Source organism: Salvelinus fontinalis, chromosome 20 (assembly GCF_029448725.1).
Source record: "Salvelinus fontinalis isolate EN_2023a chromosome 20, ASM2944872v1, whole genome shotgun sequence".
Lineage (NCBI taxonomy): Eukaryota > Metazoa > Chordata > Actinopteri > Salmoniformes > Salmonidae > Salvelinus > Salvelinus fontinalis.
Genome location: NC_074684.1, coordinates 37,659,610 through 37,678,758, shown reverse-complemented (window position 1 = coordinate 37,678,758; position 19,149 = coordinate 37,659,610). Strand labels below are relative to the sequence as shown.

The 19,149-nt window shown below is 45.8% G+C and overlaps 1 protein-coding gene across 1 annotated transcript in view; it reads left to right on the top strand.

Annotated features, from left to right (window-relative positions):
• The window catches only part of LOC129817808 (synapse differentiation-inducing gene protein 1-like), a 124,585-nt gene that overhangs the window by 87,306 nt on the left and 18,130 nt on the right, over positions 1 to 19,149 (top strand). The window contains exon 3 of the mRNA XM_055873379.1: positions 12,398 to 12,535. Within this exon, the coding sequence (XP_055729354.1) occupies positions 12,398 to 12,535 (138 nt within the window). The remainder of the gene's footprint in view (positions 1 to 12,397; positions 12,536 to 19,149) is intronic.

Sequence of the window (19,149 nt, the reverse complement as noted above, 5' to 3'; positions counted from 1 at the left end):
TCTTCATCAGATGACACTCATAGGACATCATGTTACACAATACATGTATGTGTTGTTGATAATGTCAATATTTATATCCACAAATCTCGGTTTACATTGGCGCCATGTTCAGAAATGCCTCCAAAATATCCGGAGTAATTACAGAGAGCCACGTCAAATAACAGAAATACTCATCCTAAACTTTGATGAAAGATACATGTTTTACATATAATTAAAGATACACTTGTTCTTAATGCAACCGCTGTGTCAGATTTTTTAGTAAAAAGCACACCATGCAATAATCTGAGACAGCGCTCAGATTTAACAAAATTTCTCTGCCATATTGGAGTCAACATAAATACGAAATTACATCATAAATATTCATTTGCCTTTGATTATCTTCATCAGAATGCAATGCCAGGAATACTATTTCCACAATAAATCGTTTTTTTTTGTTTGATAATGTCTATTACTTATGTCCAAATAGCAACTTTAGCTAGCTTGTATAGGACACGTGTCCATACCCAGGCGCAGCTGCAGGCAAACGTCGGACGAAAACTTCAAAAAGTTATATTACAAGTCGAATAAACTGGTCAAATTTAGTAGAGAATCAATCTTCAGGATGTTGTTATCATATATATCCAATAACGTTCCAACCGGAGCATTTCTTCATGTCTGTATAAGTAATTGCACACATTGCCATTTCATGACTAGCGTGCGTGACCAGGAACTAGCATTCTGCCAGACCACTGACTCAAAAGCTCCCATCCGGCCCCACATCACACTAGAGGCTTCATTCCACGTTCTACAGACTGTTGACATCTAGTGGAAGGCGTAGGAAGTGCAAACAGATCCATATATTACAGGGAATTGAATAGGCAATGACTTTCACATCGACCCTTCTCAGAATTATCACTTCCTGTTTGGAAGTTTGCCTGTCATATGAGTTCTGTTATACTCACATACATAATTCAAACAGTTTCAGAAACTTCAGAGTGTTTTCTATCCAATAGTAATAATAATATGCATATATTATCATCTGGGACAGAGTAGGAGGCAGTTCACTATGGGCACCAATTCATCCAAAAGTGAAAATGCTGCCCCCTATCCCAAAGAAGTTTTAATACCCCTGACCTGTAATTTCCATTCTCAGAACGTGCATAAAACCTCCCAGGAAAAATTTCAGGAAACCAGAGTAAAACATTCTCAGAATCTCCCTGCAACCTAAAAATGTATGTTCCCAGAACAGGCAACATTTTTACTTCCGTTCTTAGAACGTTTAGAAAACGTTCCATTTTACTGGTAAGGAAACGTATGGCTTAATTCCCCAATGCGGAACCAAAAACGTACGCACCACAACTTCCAAGAAACCAAATGTGCTAGCTGGGAAGTGGACTCTGGAGCTGGTGCTAAGGCCACTCTGCTCAAAGCTATGGGGGATGACTAGGCTTTATCATTGTGTGGGAATCATTAGGATATGCTGTGATCTCGGTGTGCCTCTGCTACAGCAGTACTGTAGAAAGAAATGAAAAGTATAGATCATATTGCCTGTGTTATATTGTGTTAAGAAATGAATAAAGCACAGATGGAAGTCGGGGGTTGAAAAGTCTCTCTCTTTCTCTCTCTGTCGCTCTCAAAAGGGAGAAAAAAAAAACATAAATATGGGTTGTATTTACAATGGTGTTTGTTCTTCACTGGTTGCCCTTTTCTTGTGGCAACAGGTCAGACATCTTGCTGCTGTGATGCACATTGTGGTATTTCACCCAGTAGATATGGGAGTTTATCAACATTGGGTTTGTTTTTCGAATTCTTTGTGGATCTGTGTATTCTAAGGGAAATGTGTGTCTCTAATATGTTTATACATTTGGCAGGAGGTTAGGAAGTGCAGCTCAGTTTCCACCTCATTTTGTGGGCAGTGTGCACATAGCCTGTCCTCTCTTGAGTGCCAGGTCTGCCTAAGGCGACCTTTCTCAATAGCAAGGCTATGCTCACTGAGTCTGTACATAGTCAAAGCTTTCCTTAAGTTTGGGTCAGTCACAGTGGTCAGGTATTCTGCCACTGTGTACTCTCTGTTTAGGGCCAAATAGCATTCTAGTTTGCTTTGTTTTTTTGTTAATTTATTCCAATATGTCAAGTAATTATATTTTTATTTTCTCATGATTTGGTTGGGTCTAATTGTGTTGCTGTCCCAGAACCAGCTTGGTTACGCTTTGATCACATCGACAGCATCATTGCATTTTGCTACACCAGAATTACATTCATTTCCAATGAAACCCTGTGTTTTCCTTGCAGCAGTTTCAGGCAGTTTCAGGCAGTTTCAGTGCGTTCGGTGTGGTGCATATGTTGCATTTATCGAACTTACAGTTAAAGTCAGAAGTTTACTTACACTGATGTATTTCAAGGCCCTACCTTCAAACTCAGTGCCTCTTTGCTTGACATCATGCGACAAATCTAAAGAAATCAGCCAAGACCTCAGAAAAACAATTGTAGAGTCTGGTTCATCCTTGGGAGAAATTTCCAAATGCCTGAAGGTACCACGTTCATCTGTACAAACAATAGTACACAAGTAGAAGCACCATGGGACCACACAGTCGTTATACCACTCAGGAAGGAGACGCGTTCTGTCTCCTAGAGATGAATGTAATTTGGTGCGAAAAGTGCAAATCAATCCCAGAACAACACCAACGGACCTGTTGTGTTGTTGCCTAATTGTTTTATTACTTACATTACTTTCCATCCATCTATAGCATTTCCTAATATTATTCAGTTCCTTTGAATTTGATGCCTCATGACTGAGTATTGCTCTGTTCAAGTAGACTGTGATTGTTCTGTACTCATAGCTGTGTCAGTGGACTGACTGTGAACGCTCTGAGTTGAGGTCAGTGATAAAGTAGTCTACAGTGCTAATGCCAAGAGATGAGCTATAAGTGTACCTACCATAGGAGTCCACTCGAAGCCTACCATTGACTATGTACATACCCAGCGTCCGACAGAGCTGCAGGACCCAGGAATTCTTGTCCAATTCTGGCATTTAGGTCGCCACAGGCTAGTACATGTCCCGAGGCCTTTAAATTGTTGACCTCCCCCTCTAGGATGGAGTAGCTGTCATCGTTAAAGTTTTGGGACTATATTGGGGGGGATATAGGTAGCACACGAGCACATTTATCTCTGTTGAGATCATTTCCTTATTCATTTCTAGCCAGCTGTAAAATGTTCCTGTTTTGACTAATTTAATAGGGGGTTAGGTCTCCTCTATACCAAATTAGCATACCTCCTGAGTTTCTTCCCTGTTTCACACCTGGTAGTTTGGTGGATGGGTCCCTCTCTCTCTCCCCCCTCTCTCTCCCCCTCTCTCTCCTCCTCTCTCCCCCACACACACACACAGTCTTTTTCATTCGTCTCTACATATCGCTCTCCATCCTGCACACCACCAGTATAGCTTGTACCCTGCACCAGGGATGATGGTAGGACGGTAGGTCAATTTGTGATTTCTTTATATTCCACCTCTCATCCTGGAACTCTCTCCAGCAGTGAAAATATATTAATATTCACTCCTGTGTTGATGGAAAATGAAAAGGAAAACCATTGCATCACAAATCCAGACAGTGTACAAAGGACTGATGTAATGACTAGGATTTATGCTTCAGGTGTCCGGCACAGAGGCCTATCACTGGTATTCTTCCATAGAAGATTGGGGATTTAATAAATTGATATTGAAAGGGCTGTGAGATTTGTTTTTGCTCTGGCCAAAAATAATTGCACCATAGAGGGAATAACACAGTATCCCTACATATATGTACAGACCTACCTCAATTACCTCGTACCCCTGCACATGGACTCGATACTGGTACCCCGTTATCGTTACTCATTGTGTATTTGTTGAATATAGCCTAGTAATCGCTACTCATTGTGTATTTATTGTATATAGCCTAGTAATCGCTACTCATTGTGTATTTATTGTATATAGCCTAGTAATTGCTACTCATTGTGTATTTATTGTATATAGCCTAGTAATCGCTACTTATTGTGTATTTATTCCTTGTGTTAATATTTGTTTTATTCTATTTTTTCTCTGCGCATTGTTGGGAAGGGCCAGTAAGCAAGCCTTTCACTGTTAGTCTACACCTGTTGATTACAACGCATGTGACAAATAAAACATCTATTTTATTAGATTTTTTATTTGATTTGGGTGAACTCACCATTTAACAGCGTCTCTCCTCCCTTCATCTGTGGGAACTCACCATTTAACAGCGTCTCTCCTCCCTTCATCTGGGTGAACTCACCATTTAACAGCGTCTCTCCTCCCTTCATCTGGGTGAACACACCATTTAACAGCGTCTCTCCTCCCTTCATCTGGGTGAACTCACCATTTAACAGCGTCTCTCCTCCCTTCATCTGGGTGAACTCACCATTTAACAGCGTCTCTCCTCCCTTCATCTGGGTGAACTCACCATTTAACAGCGTCTCTCCTCCCTTCATCTGGGTGAACTCACCATTTAACAGCGTCTCTCCTCCCTTCATCTGGGTGAACTCACCATTTAACAGCGTCTCTCCTCCCTTCATCTGGGTGAACTCACCATTTAACAGCGTCTCTCCTCCCTTCATCTGGGTGAACTCACCATTTAACAGCGTCTCTCCTCTCTCAAACCAACAACTAACAAACTAACTGTTTCCTTATAAACGTTGGTATCGAGATAGAGATGTACGTTTATTGCTGCGTCTCAGTCCACCGTATGGTTGCCGAGCTACAGCGGTGTTTGTCAGACCATGAGATTCCCCCCAAAATTGGTGTTTTCACGAAAACATCTATAGTGTCAGAGCGGTTTCGCCTAAAAACTACCAATGATCACTTACAAATGTCACGGGACGCATCTGAAGGTACAAATTAATGAAAGTATAATTTGAATTCTACTATCTATTTAATCTCTACTGGATCGGTGTTCCTATACCGCGACGGTTGTTGCTAACGTGCGCTAATGTGACGAGCATGACGTTGTAAGTAACAGCAAACTTTCCAGGACGTAGACGTGTCTTATGAAAGCTTAAATGTCCAATTTACAGTAGCTATTACAGTGAAAGAATGCCATGCTGTTGTTTAAGGAGAGTGCACAACCACTTGTATCACGGTAACTGGTTTGATACATTCAACTCTGAAGGTAAATAATGTACTTACATTCAGTAATCTTCCTCTGATTTGTCATCCTGAGGGTCCCAGAGATAAAATGTTGCATAGTTTTGTTTGATAAAATCCATTTTAATTTTTTTAATGTAGGAACTGGGTTCTACAGTTTGTCCCCACTGCTGTCTCTGGCTCCACACCCACCCCGCCCGGCCATCTAGATGTGTGAAAGTTAGTGTACAGTTGAAGTCGGAAGTTTACATATACCTTAGCCAAATACATTTAAACTCAGTTTTTCACAATTCCTGACATTTAATCCTAGTAAAAATTCCCTGTCTTAGGTCAGTTGGGATCACCACTTTATTTTAAGAATGTGAAATGTCAGAATAATAATTTATTTCAGCTTTTATTTCTTTCATCACATTCCCAGTGGGTCAGAAGTTTTACATACACTCAATTAGTAGTTGGTAGCATTGCCTTTAAATTGTTTAATAATTTTAACTTTCGACAAACGTTTCAGGGAGCCTTCTACGTGCTTCCCACAATAAGTTGTGTGAATTTTGGCCCATTCCTCCTGACAGAGCTGGTGTAACTGAGTCAGGCCTCCTTCCTCGCACACGCTTTTTCAATTCTGCCAACAGATTTTCTATAGGATTGAGGTCAGGGCTTTGTGATGGCCACTCCAATACCTCGACGTTGTTGTCCTTAAGGCATTTTGCCACAAATTTGTAAGTATGCTTGGGGTTATTGTCCATTTGGAAGACCCATTTGCGACCAAGCTTTAACTTCCTGACTAATGTCTTGAGATGTTGCTTCAATATATATCGCGTAATTTTCCCACCTCATGATGCCATCTATTTTGTGAAGTGCACCAGTCCCTCCTGCAGTAAAGCACCCCCACAACATGATGCTGCCTCCCCTGGGCTTCACAGTTGGGATGGTGTTCTTCAGCTTGCAAGCCTCCCCCTTTTTCCTCCAAGCATAACAATGGTCATTATGACAAAACAGTTCTATTTTTGTTTCATCAGACCAGAGGACATTTCTCCAAAAAGTAAGATTTTTGTCCCCATGTGCAGTTGCATTCCGTGATCTGGCTTTTTTATGGCGGTTTTGGAGCAGTGGCTTTTTCCTTGCTGAGCGGCCTTTCAGGTTATGTCAAAACAGGACTTGTTTTACTGTGGATATAGATACTTTTGTACCTGTTTCCTCCAGCATCTACACAAGGTCTTTTGCTGTTGTTCTGGGATTGATTTGCACTTTTTGCACCAAAGTACGTTCATCTCTAGGAGACAGAACGCGTCTCCTTCCTGAGTGGTATGACGGCTGCGTGGTCCCATGGTGTTCATACTTGTGGACTATTGTTTGTACAGATGAACGTAGTACCTTCATGCGTTTGGAAATTGCTCCCAAGGAAGAACCAGACTTGTGGAGGTCTACAAATTTTTCCTGAGGTCTTGGCTGATTTCTTTTGATTTTCCCATGATGTCAAGCAAAGAGGAACTGGATTTGAAGGTAGGCCTTGAAATACATCTACAAGTTCACCTCCAATTGACTAAAATGATGTAATTTAGCCTATCAGAAGCTTCTAAAACCATGACATAATTTTCTGGAATTTTCCAAGCTATTTAAAGGCACAGTCAATTTACTGTATGTAAACTTCTGACCCACTGGAATTGTGATACAGTGAATGATAAGTGAAATAATCTGTCTGTAAACAATTGTTGGAAAAATGACTTGTGTCATGCACAAAGTAAATGTCCTAACTGACTTGCCAAAACTATAGTTTATTTACAAGAAATGTGTGGAATGGTTGATAAACGAGTTTTAATGATTCCAACCTAAGTGTATGTAAACTTCCAACTTCAACTGTATAAGCTGATGATCCATCATGTATGACATTCCTGGGAGTGTGTAAACTTACATTTTGTATTACCATATAATTTTTGTATGTTCTTTATAGTTATGTACTTGAAAATGTATCAATTGACGAATTCGGCACATTTGGGCAGACTTGAAAAAAAATATTGTGCGGTATTGCAATGCTTCACTGGATCAATCTGAAACGTTGCATACACCCTGCTGCCATCTAGTGGCCAAAATCTAAATTGCGCCTAGATTCCTTTATAATATTATGGCCTTTCAAAGATGAAAACGCCTGTTTTTTTGTTTATATTATCTTTTACCAGATCAAATGTGTTAGATTCTCCTACGTTATTTTAACAATTCCACAAAGTTCAAAGTGTTTCCTTTCAAATTCATATTCCTTTTTTTTCCAATTTGGCATAGCAGTCAGACGTCCTTTGTCCTAGTCTTGTCGTGTGCGGTGTATATATATATTTGCATCTTTCTTCGCATATCTTTTTATATATATTTTAATTTTTTTCTAATAACTCAACTTCAAAACACTCTCCTGCAATCCCGCCTCACCAATAAAAAATAAAAAAAAGTATTATTCACCTCAAATCTGAAATCCACAACAGAAGCTAGCCAGAAATTAGCCAGAAGTTAGCCAGTAACGTCAGTATTCAGCTAACCACGGTTGGCGGTCATCAGCTATCCTTTAGCTCGAAAAGCTATCGCCAGTTTTGTACAACGCGACTCAGACCAGAGCATACCGGACCTAATTTCTCTCCGTATCCCCGGATTTCTATCGCAAGCTCTGGACATTTATACCTGGATCTTGCAGCTAGCTAGCTGCTATCCGAGTGACTATTGGCTTACGTCGATCGCGGAGCAAATTATTCCGGAGCTAGCCAGCTGAAGACATCCATCAACCACTCCTGGGCTACAATCACCTATCCGGACCCGTTTTACTGCCGATGCGGAGCCCCACCGGGCCTTCACGACTGGACTACCGACGTTATCTGCCCGAGGGAGTTATCCAACTGGCCCCTCCGTCGCGACGTAACCTGAACGCCCATCTGCGGCCCGCTAATCGTTAGATGTCTTCTCCGCTGCTATCTGAATCGGTCTATCGGACAATTTTCTTGGGCCACTATAACTATAACTATTTTGCGAATTGTATTTGGTCCCCTCTACCACACGGAACTCCACTATCTACCGACGGAAACGCACGAGGTGGCTATAAAACAGACCTCAATCCTCTGCCAGCTTGCTACCCATGGCCCGGCTAACTGTCTGAATCAACGTGACCCCAACTAACCTCTACTCACTGGACCCTTATGATCACTTGGCTAAGCATGCCTCTCCTTAATGTCAATATGATTTGTCCACTGCTGTTCTGGTTAGTGTTTATTGGCGTATTTCACTGTAGAGCCTCTAGCCCTGCTCATTATACATTATCCAACCTTTCAGTTCCACCACCCACACATGCAATGACATTACTTGGTTTCAAGGATGTTTCTAGAGACAATATCTCTCTCATCATCACTCAATGGCTAGGTTTACCTCCACTGTATTCACATCCTACCATAACTTTGTCTGTACATTATACCTTGAAGCTATTTTATCGCCCCCAGAAACCTGCTCCTTTTACTCTCTGTTCCAGACGTCATAGATTACCAATTCTCATAGCTTTTAGTCGTACCCTTATCCTACTCCTCCTCTGTTCCTCTGGTGATGTAGAGGTGAATCCAGGCCCTGCAGTGCCTAGCTCCACTCCTATTCCCCAGGCGCTCTCTTTTGATGACTTCTGTAACCGTAATAGCCTTGGTTTCATGCCTGTTAACATTAGAAGCCTCCTCCCTAAGTTTGTTTTATTCACTGCTTTAGCACACTCTGCCAACCCGGATGTCCTAGTCTGAATCCTGGCTTAGGAAGACCACCAAAACCTCTAAAATCTCCATCCCTAACTACAACATTTTCAGACAAGATAGAACGGCCAAAGGGGGCGGTGTTGCAATCTACTGCAGAGATAGCCTGCAGAGTTCTGTCCTACTATCCAGGTCTGTACCCAAACAATTTGAACTTCTACTTTTAAAATCCACCTCTCTAAAACAAGTCTCTCACCGTTGCCGCCTGCTATAGACCACCTTCTGCCCCCAGCTGTGCTCTGGACACCATATGTGAACTGATTGCCCCCCATCTATCTTCAGAGCTTGTGCTGCTAGGTGACTTAAACTGGAACATGCTTAACACCCCAGCCATCATACAATCTAAACTTGATGCCCTCAATCTCACACAAATTATCAATGAACCTACCTGGTACGATCCCAAAACCGTAAACACGGGCACCCTCATAGATATTATCCTAACCAACTTGCCCTCTAAATACGCCTCTGCTGTTTTCAACCAAGATCTCAGCGATCAATGCCTCATTGCCTGCATCCGTAATGGGTCAGCGGTCAAACGACCTCACTGTCAAATGCTCCCTGAAACACTTCAACAAGCTGGCCTTTCAAATCGACCTGGCCCGGGTATCCTGGAAGGATATTGACCTCATCACGTCAGTAGAGGATGCCTGGTTATTTTTTTTAAATGCCTTCCTCACCATCTTAAATAAGCATGCCCCATTCAAGAAATTTAGAACCAGGAACAGATATAGCCCTTGGTTCTCTCCAGACCTGACTTCTCTTAACCAACACAAAAACACCCTGTGGCGTTCTGCATTAGAATCGAACAGCCCCCGTGATATGAAGCTTTTCGGGGAAGTTAGAAACCAATATACACAGGCAGTTAGAAAAGCCAAGGCTAGCTTTTTCAAGCAGAAATTTGCTTCCTGCAACACAAACTCAAAAAAGTTCTGGGACACTGTGAAGTCCATGGAGAATAAGAACACCTCCTCCCAGCTGCCCACTGCACTGACGATAGGAAACTCTGTCACCACCGTTAAATCCACTATAATTGAGAATTTCAATAAGCATTTTTCTATGGCTGGCCATGCTTTCCATCTGGCTACCCCTACCCCGGTCAACAGCACTGCACCCCCCACAGCAACTCGCCCAAGCCTTCCCCAAACCCTCCTTCTCCCAAATCCAGTCAGCTGATGTTCTGAAAGAGCTGCAAAATCTGGACCCCTACAAATCAGCCGGGATAGACAATCTGGACCCTTTCTTTCTAAAATTATCTACCGAAATTGTTGCAACCCCTATTACTGGCCTGTTCAACCTCTCTTTTGTGTCGTCTGAGATTCCCAAAGATTGGAAAGCAGCTGCGGTAATCCCCCTCTTCAAAGGGGGAGACACTCTAGACCCTAACTGCTACAGAACTATATCTATCCTACCCTGTCTTTCTACAGACCTATATCTATCCTACCAAGTCTTCGAAAGCCAAGTTAACAAACAGATGACCGACCATTTCGAATCCCACCGTACCTTCTCCGCTATGCAATCTGGTTTCAGAGCTGGTCATGGGTTCACCTCAGCCACTCTCAAGGTCCTAAACGATATCTTAACCACCATCGATAAGAAACAATACTGCACAGCCGTTTTCATTGACCTGGCCAAGGCTTTCGACTCTGTCAATCACCACATCCTCATCGGCAGACTCAATAGCCTTGGTTTCTCAAATGATTGCCTCGCCTGGTTCACCAACTACTTCTCTGATAGAGTTCATTGTGTCAAAACTGAGGGCCTGTTGTCCGGGTCTCTGGCAGTCTCTATGGGGGTGCCACAGGGTTCAATTCTTGGGCTGACTCTCTTCTCTGTATACATCAATGATGTCGTTCTTGCTGCTGGTGAGTCTCTGATCCACCTCTATGTAGACGACACCATTTTGTATACTTATATTTTGTATACTTGTATACTGGCCCTTCTTTGGAAACTGTGTTAACAACCCTCCAGACGAGCTTCAATGCCATACAACTCTCCTTCCGTGTCCTCCAACTGCTCTTCAATACAAGTCAAACTAAATGCATGCTCTTCAACCGATCGCTGCCTGCACCTGCCCGCCCGTCCAGCATCGCTACTCTGGACAGTTCTGACTTAGAATATGTGGACGACTACAAATACCTAGGTGTCTGGTTAGACTGTAAACTCTCCTTCCAGACTCACATCAAACATCTCCAATCCAAAGTTAAATCTAGAATTGGCGTCCTATTTCGCAACAAAGCATCCTTCGCTCATGCTGCCAAACATACCCTCTTCAAACTGACCATCCTACCGATCCTTGACTTCGGCGATGTCATTTACAAAATAGCCTCCAATACCCTACGCAATAAATTGGATGCAGTCTATCACAGTGCCATCTGTTTTGTCACCAAAGCCACATATACTACCCACCACTGCGACCTGTACGCTCTCGTTGGCTGGCCCTCGCTTCATACTCGTCGCCAAACCCACTGGCTCCAGGTCATCTACAAGACCCTGTTAGGTAAAGTACCCCTTTATCTCAGCTCGCTGGTCACTATAGCAGCACCCACTTGTAGCACGCGCTCCAGCAGGTATATCTCTCTGGTCACCCCCAAAGCCAATTCTTCCTTTGGCCGCCTCTCCTTCCAGTTCTCTGCTGCCAATGACTGGAACGAACTGCAAAAATCTCTGAAACTGGAAACACTTATCTCCCTCACTAGCTTTAAGCACCAGCTGTCAGAACAGCTCACAGATTACTGCACCTGTACATAGCCCATCTATTATTTAGCCCAAACAACTACCTCTACCCCTACTGTATTTATTTATTTATTTATTTTGCTCCTTTGCACCCCATTATTTCTACTTTGCACATTCACATTCTGCCACTGCAAATCTACCATTCCAGGGTTTTACTTGTTATATTGTATTTACCTCGCCACCATGGCCTATTTATTGCCTTACCTCCCTTATCTCACCTCATTTTCTCACATTGTATATAGACTATTTTTCTACTGTATTATTGACTGTATGTTTGCTTTACTCCATGTGTAACTCTGTGTTGTTGTATGTGTCAAACTGCTTTGCTTTATCTTGGCCAGGTCTCAATTGTAAATGAGAACTTGTTCTCAACTTGCCTACCTGGTTAAATAAAGGTAAAATACAATTTAAAAAATAATAACGGTATGAAGAATATGCATGTCCTTGCTTCAGGTCCTGAGCTACAGGCAGTTAGATTTGGGTCTGTCAAAAAGGCTACAATCCTTTAACTGTCCCTGTAATGTGGGAAACTCATATTTTTTTGTCTTTCCACTCGTTCTAAAAATGAATTGCAGCAAAGTTGTTTCTCTTGTCCTGTACAATGAGTGAAGAAAACTTAATCTTGTTCTATATGAACTGTAACGGTTTAGGAGCGTTGGGCCAGTTGCACAACTGACTAGGTATCCCCCTCTTCCTCTTTAACAGACGGACTGCTCCAGTGAAGATAACTTGATCATGTTATATATGAACTGTCATGGTGGTGAACTATATTAACACTGTTTGTCTCTTGCAGACGGACTGCTCCAGCGACAGCGAGAGTGAAGATAACTTCATAGTGATCCCACCCAGAGACCACCTCGGCCTGGCCATCTTCTCCATGCTCTGCTGCTTCTGGCCCCTGGGCATTGCTGCTTTCTACTTCTCGCAGGGGGTAAACATGACACACACACTGTATACACATACCCATGGTAGAGCACCTTTCTTGGGGTTAACACCCATACCTGTCACTACCATGAAGTCACTGCTTTCTACTTCTCAGGCCTAACACACACCCACACACAGGACAGGCCGTTGATGGCAAACCTATCTCAAGTGTGAAGTCTTATCGAAGGCTCAACATCCAGTCTCCTCATCTGTCTGTGCAACCACGGCAACCATGGCAAGCAGGCAGGCAGACAGGCGGGCAGGCAGGCAAGACAGGCAGACGGACAGACAGGCTGGCAGACAGGCAGGCAGACAGGCAGGAAGGCAAGCAGGCAGGCAGACAGACAAGACAGGAAGGCAGGCAGGCAGGCAGACAGGCGGGCAGGCAGGCAGGCAAGACAGGCAGACAGGCTGGCAGACAGGCTGGCAGACAGGCAGGCAGACAGGCAGGAAGGCAAGCAGGCAGGCAGACAGACAAGACAGGAAGGCAGACCGGCAGACAGGCAGAAGGCAGGCAGACGGACAGACAGGCTGGCAGGCAGACAGCCAGGCAGAAGGAAAGGTAGGCAGACAGGCAGGCGGAAAGGTAGGCAGACAGCGGCTAATTTAGTTCTTCCTCAGTAATTACAGGTAATAATGTAGTTTAGTGTTCAGAGATGGCTAATTCCCTTAGCCTGTCAATCTACTCCGAGTTGAAGCAGCTTGAAAAGGACATGGTAGGAAAAGGCAGATATGTAGACGGTATTCGTTTAAACACATACTAAGTATTGCAGAGAAAATCTTATGAGTAGCTTGCCCTAAATTAACAACATTCTGCTGACAAGTCCACAACAATTAACCATAGTTTTCCCTCTCCGAAACGGACATTCCTTTTCCAGATACAGCATAAATGATTGCTAACGATTAAAACATCCTGCCAACACAGTAAATAGACTGGTGGCTTGTATAAAATATTTGACAGTATGGGTAGGCTACAGTAGGTCTATTGCTGTGCGATAGAGGCTACATTATTTCTGTGTGATAGGAGAGTGACATCATTGCCTGTTTAATCTCAGAGCCTATACCAAGGCAGGATAGGAGCGTGACATCATCGCCTGTTTAATCTCAGAACCTATACCAAGGCAGGATAGGAGCGTGACATCATCGCCTGTTTAATCTCAGAACCTATACCAAGGCAGGATAGGAGCGTGACATCATTGCCTGTTTAATCTCAGAGCCTATACCAAGGCAGGATAGGAGCGTGACATCATCGCCTGTTTAATCTCAGAACCTATACCAAGGCAGGATAGGAGCGTGACATCATTGCCTGTTTAATCTCAGAGCCTATACCAAGGCAGGATAGGAGCGTGACATCATCGCCTGTTTAATCTCAGAACCTATACCAAGGCAGGATAGGAGCGTGACATCATAGCCTATTTAATCTCAGAAATGTTATAATCTATTGATAAACTAAATATTGAACAAGAATTCATCTTTACATGCCGTGGCCTAATGACAATAGTTCCAAATTGTACAGCAAATAAAGGCCGTTATTGTCACCATGGAAAGGTGATTGTATCAGGAATCAAGGTAAAAACCCAAGTGCAGGTGTTGAAGTAACAATGTGTATTGTAACCACAGGGGCAGGCAGACGACAGGTCAAAGCAGGCAGGGGTCCATAATCCAGACTAGAGGTCAAGGTAGGGTCAGGTGGGGGGGTACAGGGTCAGTACAGGCAGAGTGGTCAGGTGGGTACAGGGTCAGGACAGGCAGAGTGGTCAGGGGGGGTTATAGGGTCAGGACAGGCAGAGTGGTCAGGTGGGAGGGTACAGGGTCAGGACAGGCAGAGTGGTCAGGGGGGGTTATAGGGTCAGGACAGGCAGAGTGGTCAGGTGGGTACAGGGTCAGGACAGGCAGAGCGGTCAGGTGGGAGGGTACAGGGTCAGGACAGGCAGAGCGGTCAGGTGGGAGGGTACAGGGTCAGGACAGGCAGAGTGGTCAGGTGGGTGGGTACAGGGTCAGGACAGGCAGAGTGGTCAGGTGGGTGGGTACAGGGTCAGGACAGGCAGAGTGGTCAGGTGGGTGGGTACAGGGTCAGGACAGGCAGAGTGGTCAGGTGGGTGGGTACAGGGTCAGGACAGGCAGAGTGGTCAGGTGGGAGGGTACAGGGTCAGGACAGGCAGAGTGGTCAGGTGGGAGGGTACAGGGTCAGGACAGGCAGAGTGGTCAGGTTGGTGGGTAGAGGGTCAGGTCAGGCAGAGTGGTCAGGTGGGAGGGTACAGGGTCAGGACAGGCAGAGTGGTCAGGTGGGTGGGTACAGGGTCAGGACAGGCAGAGTGGTCAGGTGGGTGGGTACAGGGTCAGGACAGGCAGAGTGGTCAGGTGGGTGGGTACAGGGTCAGGACAGGCAGAGTGGTCAGGTGGGTGGGTACAGGGTCAGGACAGGCAGAGTGGTCAGGTGGGTGGGTACAGGGTCAGGACAGGCAGAGTGGTCAGGTGGGTGGGTACAGGGTCAGGACAGGCAGAGTGGTCAGGTTGGTGGGTACAGGGTCAGGACAGGCAGAGTGGTCAGGTGGGTGGGTACAGGGTCAGGACAGGCAGAGTGGTCAGGTGGGTGGGTACAGGGTCAGGACAGGCAGAGTGGTCAGGTGGGTGGGTACAGGGTCAGGACAGGCAGAGTGGTCAGGTGGGTGGGTACAGGGTCAGGACAGGCAGAGTGGTCAGGTGGGTGGGTACAGGGTCAGGACAGGCAGAGTGGTCAGGTTGGTGGGTACAGGGTCAGGACAGGCAGAGTGGTCAGGTGGGTGGGTACAGGGTCAGGACAGGCAGAGTGGTCAGGTGGGTGGGTACAGGGTCAGGTCAGGCAGAGTGGTCAGGTGGGTGGGTACAGGGTCAGGACAGGCAGAGTGGTCAGGTGGGTGGGTACAGGGTCAGGACAGGCAACGGTCAAAAACCAGGAGGATGAGAAAAGGAGAGACTGGGGGGAAAAACAGGAGCTGAGGAAAAACGCTGGTAGACTTGAACAAACAAGACGAACTGGCAACAGACAGACAGAAAACACAGGTATAAATACACAGGTATTAATGGGGAAGATGGGCGCCACCTGGGTGGAGACGAGCACGCGGACAGGTGAGTTTTAATGCTCATTCACGTACGCACCGTTTTACAACAGGTCTGATTTATATCGGGAAACAGTTTATAAAAGTTAATAAATCTCAATTATTTTTTTTTTAACATGCACAGACATTTCAGAAATGGCGTACACAGAAATGTAGCGTGAAATTTAGGTAACGGTAACGGTCATTTCCAGTTTATACATATGTGGCAGGGTAGCCTAGTGGTTAGAGCGTTGGGCAAGTAACCAAAAGGTTGCTAGATCTATTCTCTGTGCTCACAAGGTAAAAAAAAATCTGTTGTTCTGCCGCTGAACAAGGCAGTTCCCTGCTAGGCCATCATTGTAAATAAGCATTTGTTCTTCACTGACTTGCCCTAGTTAGATAAAGGTACAAAGGATACGCCACGTAGTAGAGGCCTTTACGTACCGTTGAGTGCAGACATTTTTGATGTGCTATTTCAGCACTCTCCTCTTATCTTTCGTTTCTACTTCTGATCTCTGGTGGTGACTCACATGGTGAGTGAAAAAAGTAATTAAATTGCCCACTCCCTACCCGGTATCTTAATTTGCCGCTATACAACTTTTTATGCGTTGCTGGTTGGCAACTTTGTTATTTACAAAGTTTTTGGAACAGATTCCTGTTGGAATGTACCAGAATGTATATCCACCCATCCAGGGTACATTCAAGTTGTCACGTTTGTCGTAAGAAGATTCACACCAAAGCGCAGCGTGATATGGGTTCCACATGTTTATTCAATGAAACGCACAAAAGCAATAAAGAACAAATGAAACGTGAAGCTATGGTGTGCTCACAGGCAACTACACATAAACAAGATCCCACAAAAACACAGTGGGGAAATGGCTGCCTAAATATGATCCCCAATCAGAGACAACGGTAAACAGCTGCCTCTGATTGGGAACCATACCAGGCCAACATAGAAATAAAACAACCTAGATTACCCACCCTAGTCACACCCCGACCTAACCAAAATAGAGAATAAAAAGGCTCTCTATGGTCAGGGCGTGACAGTATCCCCCCCCCCCCAAAGGTGCGGACTCCGGCCGTAAAACCTGACTCTATAGGGGAGGGTCCGGGTGAGCATCTAGCGTCGGTGGCGACTCCGGTGCGGGGCGAAGTACCCACTCTGCTCGCGGATCTGCCAGCATTGGTGGCGGCTCTGGTGCGGGACTTTGCCCCCATGGAGCTGAGTTGGCCGCCGTGCCTGGACTCGGCACCGGCGCAGAGGAAGGCTCTGGCGTTGGAGCGGGACTGGACACCGTGCCTGAACTGGGCATCGGCGCAGAGGAAGGCCCCTGCCCTGGAGCGGGACTGGACACCGTGCCTGGACTGGGCACCGGCGCAGAGGAAGGCTCCGGCCTTGGAGCGGGACTGGACACCATGCCTGGACTGGGCACCAGCGCAGAGGAAGGCTCCTGCCCTGGAGCGGGACTGGACACCATGCCTGGACTGGGCATCGGTGCAGAGGAAGGCCCCTGCCCTGGAGCTGGACTGGACGCCATGACTGGACTGGGCACCGGCGCCGAGGAAGGCTCCGGCCTTGGAGCTGGACTGGACACCGTGCCTGGACTGGGCACCGGTGGAGAGGGAGGCTCCTGTCCTGGAGCTGGACTGGACACCTTGCCTGGAAGTTCCGGACTGTGGACCGTCGTAGGAGGTTCCGGACTGTGGACCGTCGCCGGAAGCTCTGGACTGTGAATGCGCACTGGAGGCCGAGTGCGTGGAGCAGGCACAGGACGTACTGGACTGGGAAGGCACACTGGAGACCTAGTGCATGGAGCTGGCACAGGTGGTACCGGACTGGTGACACACACTTCCGGGCGAGTGCGAGGAGCAGGCACAGGACGTACCGGACTGGGAATGCGCACTGGAGGCCTAGTGTGTGGAGCCGGCACAGGTGGTACCGGACTGGTGATACACACTTCAGGGCGAGTGCGAGGAGCAGGCACAGGACATACCGGACTGGGAATGCGCACTGGAGGCCTAGTACATCGAGCCGGCACAGGTGGTACCGTACTGGTGATACACACTTCAGGGCGAGTGCGATGAACAGGCACAGGACGTACCGGGCTGTGGAGGCGCACTGGAGACCTGGTGCGTAGAGCCGGCACACATTGTACCGGACAGATGACACGCTCCTTAAGGCGAGTGCGGATTGCTGGAACAGGAGGTACTGGGCTGTGGAGGCGTACTGGAGACCTGGTGTGTGGAGGCGGCACAGTTTTTACCAGACTGACAGATGACACGCTCCTCAGGACGAGTACGGAGAGCTGACTCAGATGACATCAAACTGATAACACGCTCCTTAGGGCGAATGTCGTGCCTCATACACCAATACAACAACTCTCTCATTTCTCTCTCCTCCAATTTCTCCATCAACTCACTGACGGTCTCTGACTCTCTCCGTTCACCCTCCTCCAATATCTCCATCTTCTCCCAGACTGGCTCTGGTTCACTCCCCATCTCCACCGACCACCCCTTGTACCCCCCCCAAAAAAAAAATCGGGCTGTTTTTTGGCCTTTCTTTGTGGCCGCGAACCCCGGCATCTTCGCTGTCCTCCTTTCTCTCCTTCCGTCTGCCGCAAAGGAAGGCTTTCATTTCCTGCCAAGATTTCCTCCCAAGTCCAAGACACCTTCTCCTCCTGGGCATGCTGCTTGGTCCTGTTGTGGTGGGATCTTCTGTCACGATCGTCGTAAGAACATTCAGACCAAAGCACAGCGTGCAATCGGTTCGATATTATATTCGAGGTGAACCGCACAAAAAACAATAAAGAACAAACGAAACGTGACGTTCTGGAGTGTTCACAGGCAACAACACAAAAACAAGATCCCACAAAACACAGAGGGGAAATAGCTGCTTAAATATGATCCCCAATCAGAGACAACAATAAACAGCTGCCTCTGATTGGGAAACATACCAGGCCAACATAGAAATAAAACAACCTAGATAGGAACACCCCCCCTAGTCACACCCCGACCTAACCAAAATAGAGAATACAAAGGCTATCTATGGTCAGAGCGTGACACAAGTGTCCTTCCAACCTCTATATAGTGTCCCGAATGTGGTAATTGCACTTTTTTTGCACACTGGATGTGCCTAAAAGTTATTTACCATAGAAACTACGTTTCTACAACACCAACCTCTCTCAAACATTGTGGTGGTGTCGGGGGACATACGGGGGATATCCAAGTGTTTTCAGCATATTTTTCATGAGCAAATATATAGTCACTCGGTGGACATTCGTTGCCATTAAGTCATACATAATCAAATAAGATTGGCAATAGGCTAGATGTGTTCCTACTAACCTAAGGATTCATTTAATATCCCCCTATGTAGCTATAGCTCAAACAGACCGAATGGAAGCTTACCTTGTTAGATGTTTGTTGTTTGGTGAAAACGGTGTGTAATAAAAATATTTTGACTCTCGGGGCTGGTGATCAATAACAGTAGGTCACAGGCAGACAATTAAGACATCCTCATGATCTGTGGAGTCCCAGCTTTCGGTGT